Genomic DNA, 20,074 nt, shown 5'->3' with positions numbered 1-20,074 from the left:
AGTATACCCATTGATATTATTGAAATCTAAAAAAGATTCAAAGTGAAAAAAGAAAAAAGAAAAATTAGAATTTCTTATTATGAATTGTCTTAGAAATAGGTATATTTAAATAAACCTAATAAAAAGGAAATAAAAACTAACTTACCAAAAATAATAATTCTAATATAGTAATTAAATAAATAAAGATATAGTAACTAAATGTATAATTAATTAAGAGATATGGTAAGTTAATTACTCCTAACCGCGATCAGTCACATGCAAAAAGGGTACTCCTCGTACAATATATATATATATATATATATAGAGAGAGAGAGAGAGAGAGAGAGAGAGAGGGAGAGTTTCAAAAGGTTCTTACGTTCTGTAACTGACGCAATGGAGGAAGAAGCAGAAATTCAAGAAAATCACGATCTGCCAGAGTTCTCATGGGAAGAAAGATCTCTCCATCTCCTTCAAAACTCAAGGCTCGACAAAGGTCTCTCTGCTTCTCCCTCTCCTTTTTCTCATTTATTTACACCCGCCTCCAGTTCAACTCTTTACTTTGATTTTTCAGACTTCGCCAAGCTCAAATGCCCAAGAAAGGGAGGCAAGAAGCACAGAGTGAGATGTATGAGTAAACCAATGGCAATCCCGGAAGTGATTCTCGAGCTTCAGGAACCAATAGTACGAGAATCGGCTCTCAGATGTCTCAGTACTTTCCTTCTCGAGGTCTCTTTCCGTCCTCAAATTTTCACTTCTTCTTCTTCTTCTTCTTCTTCTTCTTCCAAAACTTTGAATTTCTACAACAATTTGGGATTTCAATGGCTGTTGTAAGATCCCAATTCTTTTTCTTTTCTTTTCCTATGATTTTTTGGCAGCTGGTCTCATTGTATTCCAAAATTTTCAATTTTTTTTTTCTTTCTTTGATTCATATTTACTTCCTTGTTGGGTTCCATTTAGTTTCTTCTTGATTACTTGTACGGGCCTTCAATAATTCGATCGTAAAAGATGTGGGTTTTAATTATTGTTTGTTGTACTTTTATTTTATTTTTCTTTTCTCTCAACAAATCGGGTTTTCCATTGACAGAAAAGGACAGAAGATCCAGAAAATTACTATAGGACCGGCCACTTGCTATTCCATTCCTGCTGTACAATGGCAATCCTGTTACAGGTTATAATGTCGTCAATTCTTTTTTTTTTTTCTCAATGTGTTTCCTCTTTCTATCTTTTTAACTCTTTTAGAGCTTCTAAATCTTATTAAATAATCTTTTGCTTGGTTGCTGAGAAAATGGTGGAAAATGAAAGATTTAAAATACTTAGCACCCAAAAAAGCAAGAATCTGCCTATCTAAGCCTAATCCAAATGGTTGGCTTTAGTGGTCAACCTTTCTAGACACCCGGTTCAAAGTTTTATTTCACTCTCTATTCCCCAGTTCTATCAGCAACCAAGTGGAAGGTATTGGGATGGACTGTCTGAAAGTTGTGATGTTATAATGGAACAGGAGTTGTTGTCATTTTTCAGAATGATAGGGGATCAAAATCCTAGTGTAAGATCATCCAAGCGTCTAGCAAATGTTCTCACCCTTTTCCAGGTTATAATTTTTCTAGTGGTATGTTGTTTCTTTACTTGCCTGTTTCTTTGAATTAGTCGGGTTTAATGTCTCTGTTTATTGTAGTGCATTGCAGCTAACAGAGAAACAAGACTGCGATTTATTGACAGTAAGACATATAACACTGCCAAGATTGTCAAAATTCAGATTTCTTAACTGTTTTCACCAAAATTTTGTGTTACCTATGCTTTATTTCCTTGTTGATGACAGCCTGTGTGCCCAACTTGTTGCAACCTGTGATACTCTTTCAAACCCCACTGGAGGTATTTGAGAATGTTCGAGCTGTTGCCTTGTCTGTGATTGCCATTCTATGCCAGGTGCCCGTCTTTTTTTTTTGGTTAAATGTACTTCAATAATAGCTTTTTTGGTGCGGAGTTGATGCAATATGGCTTCTTGTTCTGTTTGTCTATTTTGAAGGCTGGAGATCCCACGATCATCCAATGGGCTGTCAAAAGTGATATGGTGGAAATTTGTTGTACTAGCATAGCCATGGGAAATGAGCTCACCAAAGTGGTAAGAACCACCTTCCTATCCTCTCCCTTATTATGGTTTTATTTTGAAATCCTTCTTCCCATGCTGCTCAGCCATCAGGCATGATGAATTTACATGACTGTAAGTATGCAGATTCACTTATATACCTGAACGTATCTTCACAGGTTGGAATGCACATTCTTGAAGCTATAATGCAAGACGAATCGGGCTTATGCTATATTTGTAGTCCAATGAGTGATCATTTGCTACAGAAAATGATGACAACATGGGAGCATCTGGTATGTTTACCAATTCATTCCTTCTTTATTTATTGCATTATGTCTTGTGGAGGTAGAGCTTTCTCATCTTTCCATGCTGCTTGTTCTTCAAAAAATTATTCTCAAAGGTCAATCTCTTGGCTGTGGATGACGACTTCTCTCCTAGGCTTCTTTTTCACAGTATCAGATGCTATTTTCTTGCCTGTTGTGATGTGAGGTGAGCTAGCTGCTTCATTGCGCAATTCAATATTCTATGTGCTCTGTTTTCCTGCATCATAATCTAGTTCCTGCCCAATCTTTTTGCCCGTAATAGTGCTGGGACAATTTGATTTTGATGCCAGGCCTAGATATAACTGCAGAAATATTATGTTTCTCATTTTCCATCATTTTTTCTGATACCATTTTGAGCCTTTTTAATTTTTTTCTCTGCATTTTTCAGGGGACTTAGCCTTGTGAAAGAGAAATTACCTAAAACCATCTCAAATGGTTTTTTTCTTGATATCGTCGGAGTATGTCATGCCAATTCCTTTGTGCTTTCATCTTCTTCCTTTTCACCCTTCCTCCAATTTGATTGTTGTTTTTTTTTTACCTAATGGTGACACTGCTTCTTGTTTGGCTTGCAGGATTTTCCATTGATGGGAGATTTGCTTCAAGAGCTGCTCCTGACAGTTGATAAAATCTACGACTTCTTACCCGATAATCTTGACGATGTTTATGACCATATAAGATAAACCTCCATTCCCATGCTCAAAGGCCCTGCTTTTCGGGGGGGAAAAGAAGCAAGATTCCATCCTGTTAGCTCGCTTAAGTGCTTTGTGTAATAGCCATCAGCCAAATGGATGCAAAACCAAATTCTTTGTAGCTGCGAAAGTAACATAGAAAATAATAGAACTTAGAGGTTGCATTTCTTTTACCATTTACTGTTTTCAACATTTTTATTTTATTTGGCATATTCTCATAACTTGTCCACGAGTGCTTTTGGTAACTGTTGTAAAAAACAATTATAAAAAATGGTTTTTAAAAACAGTTTTATTATATTTTGTATAATAAAAAGTTTGTTTGGAACTTGAAAAGTTTTTAGCTTATTTTTAATATTTTTAAATATGTTTTAAAATAATTTTTATATCTAATTCTTTATTTTTAATTATTCCACATGTTTGTATAATTATTTTTTTAAATAATCCTTAGAAAACACTAGAAAACAATTAAAACATATTCTTTAAAAACACGTTGTCTTCTATTTTTAAGAACAAAAAACAATTTTTGACTATCATACTTATTTTTTTTTTATGTTTTTTGGTTTTTGAGAATAAAAAACCATTCTAAAAGCATTTCCCAAATGGACCCTTTGTTTTTTTTGTTTTTCTTTTGGACTATTGTGAACAAAAAAGAAAAAGAAAAAAAAGCTCTACTTCGTTGGTTATGTTAATGAAACTATCAAACATCAAACACCGACATTTTGGATATATACTATAAATTAATTACATTGCTTTAGTAATAAAATCTTCTAGTCTCAACTAGGATTAGTTTTAAATTAATAACCTTATTAAATATATAAGATAATAATTTTTTTATAAAAATCCTTAAGCGCCCAAGGAAATATTAATTAATAACTAATGATATATATATATATATATAGTTTTGAGTAATTTTTTTATAATTTCTATTTTTTGAAAATTCAACTATCTTTTATAATCATCCTTCTTTATTTTTTTAGGTTACGTTTGGTTTGTGAGGTATAATAGGATATAATAATACACATATCTTATGAACATAATATCCGTATTATATCTAATGAGATATATTATATAATATTATGTTTATATTTAATTTGTGAAATAAATAAAAAAATAATATGAAATATGAATATTTTTTATTTAAAATATTTAAATTTATTTTATATTTAATTAACATATCTTAGCATTAATATCATATTTTAACTATAAGAGATTTAAAAAAAAATGAATAATATATGAGATTACTTATCATATCTATCACCAATCAAATATGATGTTAACCTTTTTTTTTTTTATAATCTTCTTTAAAAAGTGTTTTCAAGGACATTTGAACACCTTTTCATATATATAATAATAATAAAAAATAAAATAAATAAATAAATAAATAAAAGAAGAAGAGGAAGATTTGTTTGTTATATTAGACTATAAATATTTTTTTTTTGTTCAACTTTTACCTTCCTCAATTGGTCCTCTGTACTAACTTTTGACCACATGCATTACATTTAGATTTATAAACTATATAAAAAAAATATAATATACTCTCTAAATTAATAAATATATATTTGTTGATAAATTAATAAACTCGTTGAGATAATAATTTATCTATTTATTTTTTAAGGATTTTAGTAAAATTATTTAACACCAATGCTATGCAAATTTGGAGGATTTAGAATTAATGTAATGTAAATTTAAGAAATTCTACTGGTTTTGAATTAATATCACACAAATTTAAGAAATTCTACAGATTTTTCACACCTAAAAATAAACAACATAACCTACTTGGCTAATTCCATAAATTCCATCACCTTCCATTTTTTCTCATGAGATTACATTAAACATTAAAGAAAGAAAAAAAAAATGATAGTTTCATTTTTTATTGTAATATGAAGAATATTAAAGAAAATCATATATAATTAAAAATAATTGAAAACTTATATATTTTTAAATTATTTAATTTTTACATCAATAAGTTTAAAATAACATATAACAATTATTTATTTATTTTATTTTATTTCACTTTTTTTCTGTTATTTTCTTTCAAATTTTTTCAAAACTAAACATGGCTAATATATATATATATATATATATATAAGAAAACATGAAAATTGACATCAATATGATAATTTTATTAAAAAAATATTATAATTTTTAAAAATATTTCTATAAAAAAGCAAGAAAAATAATCTCATTTTTATGAAAAGATCTTTTATTGTTTATATAGGAGGCCATCCCATATTAAGAAAATTAATTATTATTATCTTTCAAAAATTAACAATTAAACTTTAATTTGAGCTCCCAAATAAAACTAAAAATATAATATTATCTAAAACAATTACTGAATAATTTAGGGCCCATTGGAGTACGGTTTTCAAAAACAGTTTTTCTCCATAACAAAAAAAAGAAAAGAAAACACTTTTAATAATTGGAGAACTATTTTATGTTCTTAAAAACAAAAAGTATGATATTATTTGAGAATATTTTTTAGTTTTTTTATTGTTTTCTATGGTTTTCACTTATTTATTTTTTAAGAATTATTTAAAAATAATAATTATATAAACATATAAATGATTAAAAATAAAATAAAATATATAAAAATTAATTTTAAAATATATTTAAAAATATTACAATTAACTAAGAAACTTTTATTTTACAAAATATTATAAAACACTTTTTAAAAACTATCCTCAAAAATCATTTTTAAGCAAACAGGGCCTTAATACCCGTAAGGACGGTTCGAAATTTTTAACCGTCTCAAGTAAGAAGGGCCCAGAAATTTCCAGACCAAGACCTTAGAAACGGTGTCGGTGCCGTGTCAGAGGCAAGCATCTTCTTGATCCGCCTAGGCCCTCCGTAGCAGAGGCAGAGGCAGCGGCGTAGTTCCAAAATGGTGGTGATTGAACCGGCGATAGAGAGTGAAGAAACCAATCTCAATCCAAAGCAAGCGTCTTCATCCACAACGACACCACCAGCAACATCGGCAGAGTCTGCTAAGGATGCTTCTGATGGATTCGAAACCGCTAGCGAAGGGGAACCGGAAACTGACGATGAAGAAAGCGACGGCGGCGCTGGTGATGAACAACAACAGCAGCAAGTCTCTTCCTGCGAGGATGCCTTGAACGACGATCAGTTGAAAGAGGTTCAATAAAAGTTCATTTATTTTTCTGTGATTTTTTTTTTTTTGGTGACAATTGATATAATTCTTGTTAGGGATTTGAAGGGAATTTTTGGATTTTTTTATGCCTTGAATGAATTAATATTACATTAATTATTATAAAATTTGGCTATTTTTTCTTCAATTTTAATTGATCATCATTGGCGTTTCGATTTTGCTCAATTTGTTTGATGAGAAAGGGTAGAATGAGAATCGGTACCTCACGTCAGCCGTGCCCCATAAAACTATTTGGTTCAATTTAGACGAGAATTTTCCCTTTTTTCCCCTGAACCAAACTTGGGGCTAATGATTTTTTTTTATTTTAAATCTAATTATTGTTCTTGTGCTTTTAGATTTTACTGAATAAATGTTGCTAGATGTGAATATACAATTTGTGTCGTTACTTTGTATTGCTAGAAATTCTTGGATCTCTTGTTGGCAGTACTATTTCTTGATAGTTTGTATGGTATAAACTAGTTTTGAGTTTTTGATAGGGTTATGGAGCTAGGTGCTTTCTTTAAAAACTTATGGCGGGTCAATAATGTAAGTAGAAATCACTGTTATTAATGAGTTTACAGGGAAAAAAAATGTGTTTGGTTTGTTAAGTTGAGAATCCATGCTTGAGAATAATTATCAATTTGATGTTGAATGAGCATGATTTTCAGAAGGGCATCATTGCTCTTGTTATAAATACAAATCTATCAAAGACAGGATGGAAAATCAGAATTATGTATTTTGAACTAATATTGACCAGCAAAAACAATGCTAAAATCTAGACATCATAGAAAGCAAGAAGCTTGTAAAGAACAACAAAGAGGATTTCCATGCTTTCAAAAAAGGTTATGCTTTCTAACTTAAAACATTTGGAATTCAACGTCAGATGGACCAAAAAAGATAAAGTGGGGTCAAAGCTTACTAGGTTTTATAAACATCCTTAGCTTCTTCCCACAAATTCGAAATATAGTTCATGATCAGAACTCTCAGGCCACCAAAAATTGCTGCCTCCACTATGACCACCATGGTCACAAACTCTTAAAACTCGCCTCCACTGTTGCCATCACTACTCCAGGATATTGGTACTACAACCAGTATGATAATTACCACCCCAACACCATTATAGGTACTGTCAATACCTTTTGAACTATCTGTCTATCTATATACACACTGTTATTACTGTTGTCACTTCCAGAATCATTGCCACAGCAATTTGTAACTTCTCTTTGAAGGATGCCAGTGCTTTGGCGTGTGGATATGTAGATAGATGATCCAAATTGTAGGTGTTGGGATTATTAACATGCCCAGGCAGAGCCAATAAATGCTCCTAGTGGTAGGTTTCAGTGAAGATTAATCTATGATTGGGGGTCCTAATGAAAATTCATGTTATCATGGGATTTGGGAGGGCATCTAGATAATTTTTTTTTTAAAATGGCAGAACAGCCCTGAATCTTATATATAGTTTCCTTTGTGTTAAGTCTGTTGTCCACATCAGTTTTGGTACTTTATGTACCCAGTGCATATTGGTTTGTTTCCTTAATTATGAACCAATGCTTGAACATCCAAATGACGTACTTGAGAAAATAGTGATTTTTGTCTCATCAGGGGAAATGCATGAGGCTGTTCTGGTAAAACAATTGAGCTCCTTTTTCTGTTTACCTCATCTTCTGTGCATGGAAATTATGGTCTTTCAGCTACTCATAGCTGGGCATTGATCCTGAAAATCTGTAGGAACTTATTTCTATCTTACAAGTTGGCTATTTTGGGGTTTCACATTAGGTTTGCTCTAGTGTGGAAATTTGGTTTCCGGCTTGCTAATGGTTATTTAGCCATCTTACTATGCCTCCAGTTGACAAATTATGGCAGGTTGTGACTTCACAATTTTGTTGATGCTGATATTCTTTTCACTCTCTTTCATTCCTCCTTTGGTCCAAAATATGAACATTATACACTGGACAATATCCACCAATTGAATTACAAGGATAAACTAGATTTTCCTTTCAGTTGCTTAGTTGGATTTGCAATGGGAGCTCATAACATGCAAGAAAAAGCTTCTTTGAACTAGGAACAAATTCTACAGAACTTTTTCCTGACAGAATAGAACATGGGAGCTGTGATAAGCTTGGAATGTTTCAAGAAGTAATTGAAAGTGTGTTCAATTGCAAAGTTGGTGTTGCACTTGTGTTGCTTAGTGGAGTAGTTGAATCAGTTACCCACATTTTTTTCCTAGAGACTACTCATCACTCTATTTAGAGACAGAATAATGGAACATGCTAAGCTATGGCAACCTCCTGAATGGAAATTAAAACATTTGTAAGGTTGAGATTTCTGAATAAGATATTAACAACTACATTAACTGGAATTTTGGCAGATTGTTACTATTGCTTCCACAGTTTTATGAAAAATGATTACCAATAGTCTATCAATAAGTCAGTCACATGAGCATGTGTTGGAGATGCTTTGGATAAGTTGTTAAAGTGAAATGCAGTATTTATTTTCTGGGTTCTGAGGTTTAGCCTACCTTTAAAATTTTGGGACAAAGGTGCCTATCAAATAAATAAATAAATTGTGACAGAGGTGCAAAGATCATGTAACTAACTTCACAATGAATCAAACTTTTGAGATTGGGTATTTATATTAACTCCAAAATATAGGATAGCTTAAACTATGGGGCAAGAATGACCTAGGATATCATACTGAAATAACTTGTTGCTTGGGAAAAGCACAGATGTGAATAGATGAGGCTGTCATGGCTCATGATGCCTGCAAGTTTTCCCATTAGTCTTAAATTAATTCTTAAATTTGGCTAACGAATACAAGGATGAGGCATTGGGAATATGATCCTTGTGGAAATCTTGCCACACCTTTTATACACAATGTGAGACTCATACTATAGTCATATTATTTTTTGGTTAATAGCTCATAAGATTCTATCTAAATATTTATATTTGACATTTATTTTCCTTCATTATTTTCCATGCTGCTCTGTTGTTCAATGCTTCTCCATAGAAGTGGTTAGAGACATGTAATGCGATCCTTGGGGGTAGCACATGCCTTTTCATCTTATTTTTATTTTTTATATATTCTTGTATAAATAATAAGTGTGGTTTTATTAGCTATAGATTTAAAGATTCTTACTCTCTGATGTTTTCTTCCTAAGCAGAAAGCCTTAGCACAAGCAAATGATGCAAAAATGGAAGGCAACAAACTTTTTGGAGCTGGGCAGTATCAGGAGGCATTATCACAATATGAACTTGCTTTACAAGTTGCACCAGAGATGCCATCATCTGTTGAAATACGTTCGATATGCCATGCAAACCAAGCTATTTGTTTTTTAAAATTGGTATTTCTTCTTACTGAGGATGATTACATATTTTTCAAGTGTTGACATTTCCAATCCATGTAGAAATTTTATAATATGTAGTACACTTCTATCAAGATATTTCAAAATGTAGATTGAGATATTGATAATCTTAGATATTAGATAAATATTTATTGAGTTAGACCTCTGGAAGAACACTGTAGAACACTGTAGAACTGGGAGTGTTTGAGGGGCATGGTGGTCCTGCATGTGGTTGAAGCACGGTTCTGGACTGTTTTTATTTGACTTAGCTTATGGACAGTTTTCTAGGAATCCTCTTGATGTTACTTGAGGGCCAGTGCGATTCCTTACTTCTGTTGTTAATATGTGTCATTCGCTTGCTACAGTTCTTCTGAAAATTTTCGGAAATATTGATTGTATTTTAAGTTTGAACTCTGTTTCATTTTCTTCCTTGATACTTTTTCACTGTTGCCTAATCTTCCAAACTGAGCCATAGTTTCTTCCAAAGTTCCTGCATGTGAGATGTTTTCCCTAATTTTCAGTGAGCGTTTTCTTCTTGAAACTGTTTTACCAAAAGACACCATTTCAAGTACTAACATAAGTAATCTGCATGGTCTTGTCAAACTAATCTATCATACCCATGTTGAGGCAATATGATGCTACTATGGTTGTTGGATTCTGAGGGTCCCTTTCATGTCGAGATGTTTCTCCCTGAACAATACAGTCTTGCATGTTCCATGAAAGAAACCTTATTTCAAGGAGAATACAGATGCAACCTCCTTCTCTAATCTCACCATTCCCTCATAACTTATACTGAATTTCATTTTCCTTTTGGATTTCTTCACATTCACTGCTTTTCCTTTTGTGGCTAATAGAAGATCTTTCTTAGCTGAGAAGAAAATGATGGTTGCCTCCTCAAACCGTCAAAAGAAACTCCCAAAATTTTGATATCTCTAAAATACGCCCAAGCCTCTACATCTGAGTCCCCAATCACCAAGTTGGGTGAGAACTTGCGTCATCATCTCGCTCTCCTTTTACCAATACTAGCATTGTGTAGATTCTTACTTATTTCCATTAGAATAGTGTTTGTGTTCCAAACATTTCTGATCTTCACTCAGCCATCCATAAAGCAGATCAGACCCATCATTAGTAAAAGATCAAGAGACTGAATCCATTCCATAGGCTTTCCTACTGACAAGACCTCAAAACAATGTCAAATGATTCCTACTTTTTATCTCCTACCATTTGACCTCTAGTCTTCCAATAGCCATCTCAACCAACTGCAGAACCCCTTTTCAACCATTGAGATCTATCCACCTTGAGTTAAACAAAGTTTAAATCCTATGCCTCATTGGGCAATGCAAGGAGTTATAGGTTAATCTTATTTGTTTTGATAGAGCAAAGATCATCATTATATAAAAGAAATGTAAAATAACGGTGGCATTAGCTCCAAATATACAGGAACTATATGATAAAAAAGATGCCAGTATGCAAACAAGGAAAGAAAAAAGGAAAACAAGTATCATTATATTAAAGAAATGTCAAAAATCGAAGGCATCAGCTCTAAGTACGCAGGAAGTATATGATAAAAGATGCCAATATGCAAAAAAGGAGAGAGAGAGAGAGAGAGAGAGAGAGGAGAAGCACCCCACTAACATGATCTCAAACAGTCAATGGAATCTAGCAAGGACAAGGAGCATACTCTAAATGACTTTCTAGACCAAGGAGAACAGCATAAACAAAATAATCTTTCAGCAAGTGGTTCTAGCACTCCAAATCTTTGAATTGTCTATGATTGTGCTTTTGCTTAATAGGCATAGAGGCTGAACAACAGTAGCACGTTTCTCTTTGATGTTGTTGTGGAAAAGAAAGATAACCCCCAAAGGGTTATAGATAATTTGAGAAGGAATGGAGGTTGGGGGTTGTTATAATTATGTGGGATAGTATTTTGGTTCTTAAAAAAGATATGGTGACAGATGAGCCTTGCATTTCTTGTTTATTTTGTGTTTAGTGAGGGGTTTGCTTTGGTTTCTTTACAGTTAAATGATGCAAACATGAAGTGGGAATGTGATTTTTTCTGGTGGAGTTAGTGCAGAGTTTGCTTTGGTGTGTGCATGTGTGAGCAAAAGGTATGAAAAGGTTTCTCCACTTATAATGGGTTTCTCAGACTTTATGGAGTCAAACAACTTGTTGGACCTTCCACCTAAGTGGGAATCTTCTTCTGCTCTAGTCATCGCGATCCTACAACAGTGCTGTGCTTAGACAAGTTCTTAGTTGGGAGGAATATTTCTCAAATCCATCTTGTGGAACCCTGCCATCACTTTTGTGAGATCATGTGGCCATATGTTTGGATTTTAGCCATTTAGGTATTAAGGGAACACAGAAGCCCTATGGACCTCAAAAACATGTAGCTTAAGGAGTGGGTTCTTTATGAAGAAGGTTAGGGTGTGGGTATGGATGGAGGTTGGTTCACTGATGGACCTCCAAACTTTGTTTCTACTAAGAAGCTGCTAGCTGTAACATGTGAGTTAGACATCTTATCTTCAGGTGCAAATTAAAATTGAGTCTTGTTTGCACAAATTGGCGAGGAAAGAGTTCTCTTAGAGCCCAAGAGGCAAAATTCTTTTACAAGTCAGTTAACATAGCACTGCTTTAATACTGAAAGTTATGGTTGGTGGTGCTTCAATTTCTAGCAAAGGATGATACTAAGAGATCATGTAGTTGCTTTTAAGATTGTACTGGGAGGAATGTGGTTTTGATCTCCTGATGGTTTTGGTTTTTAGGTTTTGGATGTGGAGGAAGCTGATGGGATTGGAGAGACTCTTTGAGGAAGAAGTTTGGTCAGCTGTAAAAGATTGTTTGTAACAGGGACAAGGCACCTGGTCTAGATGGATTTTCTCTTGAGTTGATTAGCTTGGTGTGATGTTATCAAGGAGATGAGAAGCACTCTAGAGATAATTCATAGTGAAGGCATTCAAATTAGGTGACTAGAATCTATGATACCAAACTCCCAAACTTCCCCCAACATGCTTGTGTTGACATGATACGACATGGGTGTGGGTTCCTTGTTGGATACTCATACTTTGCTTCGCATATGGTTGTTTGATTTTGATTGATTGATTTTTTATTCAACTTCCTTAACAGATTATTATATTTAAAAAGAAAAAAGAAAAATCTAAGAATATTTAGGGATAAGGAAGAAAAGATAAAGAGAGAAACAAAAAGATGAGACATTCTTATCAAAGGTATCTTTGCTTGTAGTTGATTTCAAATGTATTTCCCTTTTTTCCCTTTTATTATGCTGTAACCTTGTATCCATATCTAAAATTTGAATCCTTTTTTATCTGGTTCCCCATATCCTAAATTTTGGAGTTAAAAGAACCTGACTCCTATATATGTACCTGCTCCCAAGTCAAGCAGCATGGGATAGAATTTGGGAGACATCGAATTTTACTTAGAAGATGGGAGCATAGGAAGGTCCCAATTAAATGTTTGGGGCAGAGGTGGGACTTCAAAAGAGGCCGTTTGGACTTATTTTCTAATAGCTAGGAGCCTAGGAATAAGGAAGCTGGGGGTGATGGATTGCATTGGCAAAGTCAGAGCATGTTTGTATTTTGTCCAGTTGATTGCTCTTATTCCTTTCCCTTTAGCATTTTCCTTCTCCATTGCAATTCCATTTTATTTCAAAATTTTATGAGTTGCCAAATCTGGTCTCTGAAGGATTGTAATTTCTTTACAGGTACTCTTTCTTGTTTTAGTGTGTATCAACTAGTTCTTTGGTGCATTTGTGGTTTCTCAGATGATATTTTTATAAACATTTTACTTTTGTGCTTGATCTATCTCAGGAAAAAATTGAGGATGCAATCAAGGAATGTACAAAAGCATTGGAGCTAAATCCTACATACATGAAAGCTCTGACCAGAAGGGCAGAGGCTCATGAAAAGCTTGAACACTTTGAAGAGGCTCTTGCAGGTACGTTTGGATCCAAAATCTGTGCATTTTATCCTTCAATGTCTATCTTGTATTCTTCTCATCCCGAATAGCGTATAGGATTTTTTTCTTGTAAACATTTTCTCTTCTTCAGTGTTTTCTTGTGTTGTGCATTTTTTTTTTCATTTTAGTTATTTATTATTTATTTGGACAGATACAAAAAAGATTCTAGAATTGGATCCTTCAAATTCCCAAGCTAGGAGAGCCATTCCCCGCCTGGAGCAACTGGCCAAAGAGAAGCAAGAAAAGTTGAAGGAAGAGATGATTGGTAAGCACAAAGAATGCTTTTATTGAATTTTTCTTTATTGTTTTCCTTCAGTTATATTCTTCAAGAGTTCTAACCTTCTATTTTGTTCTCTTCATTACCATTATTTGCAATTTGTTATTTAACATTTAGGATCATATCCCTTTAAAATGGCCAAGTCCTTCTAGAATCTTTGCAGCCTTCCTGCGTGTGTTTTTGGGCTTAGGTAATTAATCTCTTTGCTTTTCGTGGCCACCAAACAGATATTACATCAAATTTTATGGGGTTTTTAGACATTTTTCTTGTTCTTATAATGTAACCATTGTAGGCGTAACAGTCATTATAAATTTCAACTTGCTTTGATTTTTTATAATTGTACACTTTAAATCATATGATCTTTTTAATAACTGTTTCTTGATTTTAACTAATGAAGGTAAAACAAATCCCTACCTGCAGAGAGAAATTATGCAGAAAATGGATAGAGAAAGGTTCTGATAATTTGGAAGTCAATGGCTTTATTTGAGGGTAAATCTTAGTATCAACAAAGCATGTGACCATGCTGAGCTACCCTGTAATGCCTTGGCGATCTTGAGAGAGCCAGAAGTTTAGCCTGCTAGACAGCAGAATACCTAATTTTTGCACTTAACAAACTGAAATATGGGATGGAAACGAGTATAAGAACCTAATTTTTTATTGAACTCTCTGATAGAAGACCCTTTCACTGGCACCATCCATACTGAAACTTGCTAACCAAAGCAAAATGGAGAAGTTGGATCCACAAAAAGCTGCAACTACCTTTTCCAGCACCCCTCTGCCATCACTTCTCACCAGAATCTTCACAAAAGAGGGCCTGCCTTGCTCTGTAGTATCCCAGCCCCTTTGGCCAATGGTGAATAAAATTCATAAATGCAGAAGCACCCTTGCTGGATGAACCCATCCCCCTTTGCCATGGAACTCCTCCCTTGTGCATCCTGCTTGTGGAACTCACAAATCTAGTGACAAAGGTTTGAATTTGAAATACCCCTCATCATGCCTCAACACCCAATCCGCTTCCTTAGAAGAAGCAAACTCAAAAGAGGATTAGGGAAACTCCCAAGTGCTCAACCCAAACCCCATGAGCAGCTCTCCATGTGGAGTTTGCCGGGGCCTCTAGATCATCAAAATCAAGCAAAGGGGATACTTTGCTACACACCGTCCCAGAAGACCGTTTAACTCCATTTTTTTCCTGGTGTCTTCTTTGTCCATCTACCTAAGCAATGTCCATTCCCTCAAGGGTGGTATTTCTTCAACAGGTCAACATAACTTCTTTCTACTCTCGGAGCACAACACTGAGAGCTTGTGGTGCTGCCCTTATTTTCCCTTAAAAAAATTGCCTGCCTCATTCCCAACTCCCATTAAGCGAAATTTTGAGGTGAGGGCATCCATTCCAACAGATCACAGCCTTCAACTATAATATAATATCTCCTAGCATTCCTCACAAAAACAGATCTACCTTACATTGTCATTCTGCCTTAGCTCCACTCTTAACCATTTCCCATCTTCACTCAAGTTTTGAAAAAGGTCTTCATCTCCTTCCCACTGCTGCAAATAACTAAGCAACTAAGGAACCAGAATAGGCTTGGAGGTACAGTTGGATCCATCCTTCTACCCAATATATCAGCAATTAATCCATAATTAGAGTGCACCATTGATGTCACTGCCATAATTTCAGTGTGTTATTGCTATTGATCTCACCACAATGCTTGGAGTATGCTGTTGATCTGGCTCTTTTCTTTCTTTTATTGGAGAGGGTAGGAAATAAGGTTTCATGCCAAGGAGCAGATTTTATTAATTCTTTATTATGAGGAAAAGTTGAATTTTATGAATTTGTCGTGTCTGAGCAGGGAAGCTTAAAGACATGGGCAACTCTTTGTTGGGGCGTTTTGGGATGAGCGTTGACAACTTCAAAGCTGTTAAAGATCCGGAGACTGGGCAATATTCCATTTCATTCCAGCGCTAGTACAGTTGTTTGGGTGAATTACTGAACATAGATCTTCAAGGAACACAAAAATGCAGGGGAAATGAAAGCAATCCGGTGGGACACCAATTTGAAGGAATGATTTTGGGTAAAGTGCCCGAGAGTGTGTATCATGATAGAATTTAGGAATTGACTTTTGCCTCATGAGAGGACTTGAGTGATGCAATTGCTATATTGGAGAGATGTGAATTGATGCTATTAAATAACTCAAAAAAGTGATTTAAGTTATTTCATGTATGCGGCCGCATAAACATATCTTTAGCTTCTAAAACCAGAATTGGGAAATTAGATTTTGATTCTGTCCTGAAATTCCACGAAGTGATGTTTATTTGCTTGCCTTGTGTTTTTACTTGCAATATCGGGCCTGCAGACTGCCTCTGAAATTGGGATTTGGTTTGGCAACAATGCCTTTTTCCATTGTCTCTCACAATTTGAAGAAACTATTTCAAATGAAAAAGATTAGAGAGACTTAGGGGAAATTTACTTTGGGAGAAATATATGGACCTTACTTCAGCTTTGATCTAATTACAGGGATCTCTCCTTTGTTTTCAAACATTATACCGGCCTTTCTTACTAGAATTTGTAATCTATTGTTTAACTGAGTCGCAAAATGACAAAAATGTGTACTTACAATGTAGGTAAAATATGGTTGCTGAGTTTTTTTAATTTCTTTCAATGTTTTTCTTCTTTTCACCGTTTCACCTTTGGAAGATGGGAAATGGCTCGGCTCTTAATATAGTGTTGGAAGTTTAGTTCTCGTAGGTCAAGGGGGACTACGTGAAGGTATTCGTCATCCGCTTGTTGCGTTTAAACGGACGAACAATCTAGCTGAGATATTCAGTCTAGAATGGGCCTCATCTGATTGTGATTATAAATCTGTTTGGGCCATACTTTGGTAGACACACTAAAAAAAAAGTGCAAGGAAAAGAACGTGACCCATTTTTTGGACACATAATAACAGGGTTTGTGTTTTGTGACAATACTAGTGGTATCAACATCTCTAAGAATCATGTTCTTCACTTTAGGACAAAGCACATTGACATTAGGCATCACTTCATTCGTGACTTAGTTGAAGACAAAATTATATCTTTGGAATATGTTCCAACAAAGGGTCAAATTGCTGATATTCTCACTAAACCTTTGAATGTGTCTAGGTTTGAATCACTTAGAAGATTCATAGGTTTATGCACATTCATTTGACATCCTCTAGAACTTGTCTAGGACATCTCCTTGCATATCCTTGAGTCCTAGTTGTCTTCCTAAGTTCCTAATGTCTTCAAGCTGATGTTCTTTTTGTCTTGGTTCAATTTTTTTTTTTCCATTTTTCATAAATTTTTCAACATTTGCTAAGTTTTTTTATTTTTATTTTTATTTTTTATAAGTAAACAAGATATGCATTAGAAAAGGCTAAACGCCACAAAGCATACAGGGAGTATACAAGACGGCTAGAGCCTCAAAAAGAGAAAAAGGGCCAAAAAGAACTACCTCCCCTCAAGTGGAAGCTATCCACTCCAAGAAACCTATAAGGGAGAAAGACTCCTCACCTAAATACACTTTGGCCTAATTCCATAAATTACAAACAAAAGAAATCTTTAATCTCTGAATATTCACGACACCCCCCCTAAAGGCTAACCTATTCCTTTCCTTCCAAACCGTCCAAAAAATACACAACGGAATGGATTTCCAAATCTTTTTCCTTTTCTTCCCTACAAATGAACCCCTCCAGGAGATTAAAGCCTCCTTTACAGTTTCTGAGAGGACCCACTTAATATTTATCAACCCAAAAATAATATCTCATAGGGCTCTAGTCACTATACAGTGTAAAAGAATATGATTTACATTCTCTTCTTCACAACCACACAAAAAACAACAATTTGGGAGCTGCACCCCTCTTATCTGGAGTCTATCCAGAGTGAGCACCTTCCCCCATGTAGCCTCCTAAGCAAAAAAACAGACTTTAGTTGGCACCCTATCCACCCATATTCTCCTTGCGGGAAACTCTGTGGCATTAGGCTTGTCCAACAACCTGTAAGCTTCTTAAACCCTGAAAAGACCATTTCTTCCTTGCCTCCATTTAACTGAATCATCCTCCATGGAAGGCCTATAACCCTCAAAGTATGGAGCAACTCACCAACCATATCCATTTCCCAATCATTGAAGTCCCTCACAAAAACAAGATTCCAATCTCCTTGGCCCGAATGTTGGTCCCACATCTCCTCAATCGTGGCGTCTCTATGCACGGCAAAGACAAAAAGGTGGTTGAAACATTGGGACAACGGAGTGTCAGTGCACCAGCTATCTTTCCAAAATTTAATTTTGGACCCCTTCCCAACTAGAAAAGCCAAATTTTCCTAGCACCATTCAAATTCTTTCATAATCTCCTTCCAGACCCCTACTCTAGCCGCCCCAACATTTGCTAAGTTAATGAGAGTGACATGCTTATTGGTTTTGTTTAAAAGTTAGATTGACTCATAATGATCTTAAAAGCTTCAAGATGTCTTTATCTCCATGGCTTGATTGATAAACATGATATTGAATATTGAATCTTTGCTGTTTTGATTTGATTAGATAAATCACAAAAGGTTAGCTTCATTTCTTTTAAGTAAAAGCTCATGGTTGAACCTTGCGATTGCAAAAATAGTGAATAATGCTCTTTGAAGTTTAAATGTAAACTTATACCTATTTAATGAGAATTAAAGAGAATAAATTCACCCAGAAATTCCTTGAGTGGTTGAAATGATCGTTCCTTGATTGTTTGTCCTCTCTTTGAAATTAAGTTTAAAAAATGGAAAAGAAAAGAAAAGAAAAAGAAAAATATTAAGTTTCCCGGACGGGTTATGGCTTCTTGACAATGTTTCAAGTATGAAAAGCCTCCATTGCAAGATTGGGACATCTTTTATGTTGTTATGTTGTAAAGACTTCCTTAGTGTTCCTCAAGTCAAAAATTGATCCTAAGGGTAAAGTCTATATCTTTGTAATCATTTTAATACTAAATGTGAAAAGCAAATTAGGTATGAACTTTGTTAAAGGGATGTGAATGGGTTGTGTTAAATAGAAATCCGGCCAACAGAGATGCAAATTGACTTCTTGGAACATTATCTTGAATTTCTCTAGGAAGGAAGAGTGTCTTGAAAATTATTTTTGCCTCATGGATGGATATATGTTCATAAGTGGAAATAAATTAACATTCTCATGATTTTATGGTGTCATGAGTAAGTCTTCTTTGAGCTTAAGCTTACTTGTTAAGAGTGTTGATAATCATTTGTTGCTTACCTATCCATATGATAAATTTGGAAGGTTCATCAATCTCTATGTTTATTAATTTCATCAAATGTTAAGTTCTTGGTAGAATTTTTGTTCAATATGAATCAATACTAACTCATTGATGGGAAGATAAGTGAGTCATCCTAATGTTTCTCAGCTTTGGTGGATCAATTTTCAGTTTTTGGAAAGCTTGTTGGTGTGTTTCTTGTGATTTTTCATTAGTTTTTGCCTAAGTCATTTTTCTATAGGGTGTCGATTGATTCAAGAATATGTGGATCGATCCACTGTGTGCACGATCTTGTGACCGAGAGCCCTTGAACAAAATGTAGATCGATCCACCAAGATCGATACCACTTGGCTCTAACACTTAGAATTTTATGTGAAAAGTTTCCTACAATTAAGTTGCATAGTTTTTTCCACCGAGAACTCGTGAATGAAACCTGGATCGATCCACCAAGATTGATACCACTTATGTCTTTGTGGATTCCAATTTTGTCCCCAATTGTGTACTCTTGCTTGTAAATGTTTGAGGGACATTTTCGTCATTTAAAGTTAAAAAATTGAAAAAGTCAGAATCCCAAAAAATGCACTTCTTTCACGTTCATTTCTCTCAAAATACTATTTTCATCCAGCCTACTGTTGGTGCCATTGTCGGGGACATTTCCAACCATTTCCGACCATTTTCGCTGGAATCATCTCACAGCTTGTGGCCTTTGCTATAACCAGTGTGTCTTCTCTTTGCATCATCTCTGTCCAGTGTCTTCGGACTTCCTTTCCGGCCACCACAAGCCCTTCTCTTTTGGTCAATCCTACCAGATTCTCTTTTCAGGCAAGGTTTTACTGCAGTCACGTTGCTTCTAGTTTGAACTGCTAGAAATTGCGATCTGCATAGCACGTGACATCGGCCTGTATTTCTACCATTGCTGCCAGTTTTCTTTTCCAACCATTTTCGCTGAATACCCCTTTCCACCATTGTATATCTGCACTTCTCGTCCATTCCAGCCTGTGCTTCTATGCATCC

The 20,074-nt window shown here is 34.7% G+C and overlaps 2 protein-coding genes across 2 annotated transcripts; both read left to right on the top strand.

The window, feature by feature from the left end:
* Positions 1–309: 309 nt before the first annotated feature.
* Positions 310–3,250, top strand: LOC104880715 (uncharacterized). The gene is made up of 11 exons (XM_010658345.3): positions 310–472; positions 551–705; positions 1,064–1,147; positions 1,478–1,567; positions 1,652–1,694; positions 1,796–1,902; positions 2,003–2,098; positions 2,242–2,355; positions 2,463–2,551; positions 2,774–2,843; positions 2,958–3,250. The coding sequence occupies exons 1-11, from the start codon at positions 373–375 to the stop codon at positions 3,063–3,065; spliced, it is 1,056 nt and encodes a 351-aa protein (XP_010656647.1). The 5' UTR covers positions 310–372; the 3' UTR covers positions 3,066–3,250.
* Positions 3,251–5,770: 2,520 nt separating this feature from the next.
* Positions 5,771–16,098, top strand: LOC100250133 (uncharacterized). The gene is made up of 5 exons (XM_002272594.4): positions 5,771–6,207; positions 9,380–9,559; positions 13,384–13,510; positions 13,683–13,796; positions 15,656–16,098. Exons 1-5 carry the CDS (start codon positions 5,956–5,958, stop codon positions 15,769–15,771), a joined length of 789 nt encoding a protein of 262 aa, XP_002272630.1. The 5' UTR covers positions 5,771–5,955; the 3' UTR covers positions 15,772–16,098.
* The last annotated feature ends 3,976 nt before the right edge of the window (positions 16,099–20,074 follow it).

Source organism: Vitis vinifera, chromosome 11 (genome assembly GCF_030704535.1).
Source record: "Vitis vinifera cultivar Pinot Noir 40024 chromosome 11, ASM3070453v1".
NCBI lineage: Eukaryota > Viridiplantae > Streptophyta > Magnoliopsida > Vitales > Vitaceae > Vitis > Vitis vinifera.
The sequence above is the reverse complement of the archived record's forward strand: the minus strand, read 5'-3'. Positions and strand labels throughout refer to the sequence as shown.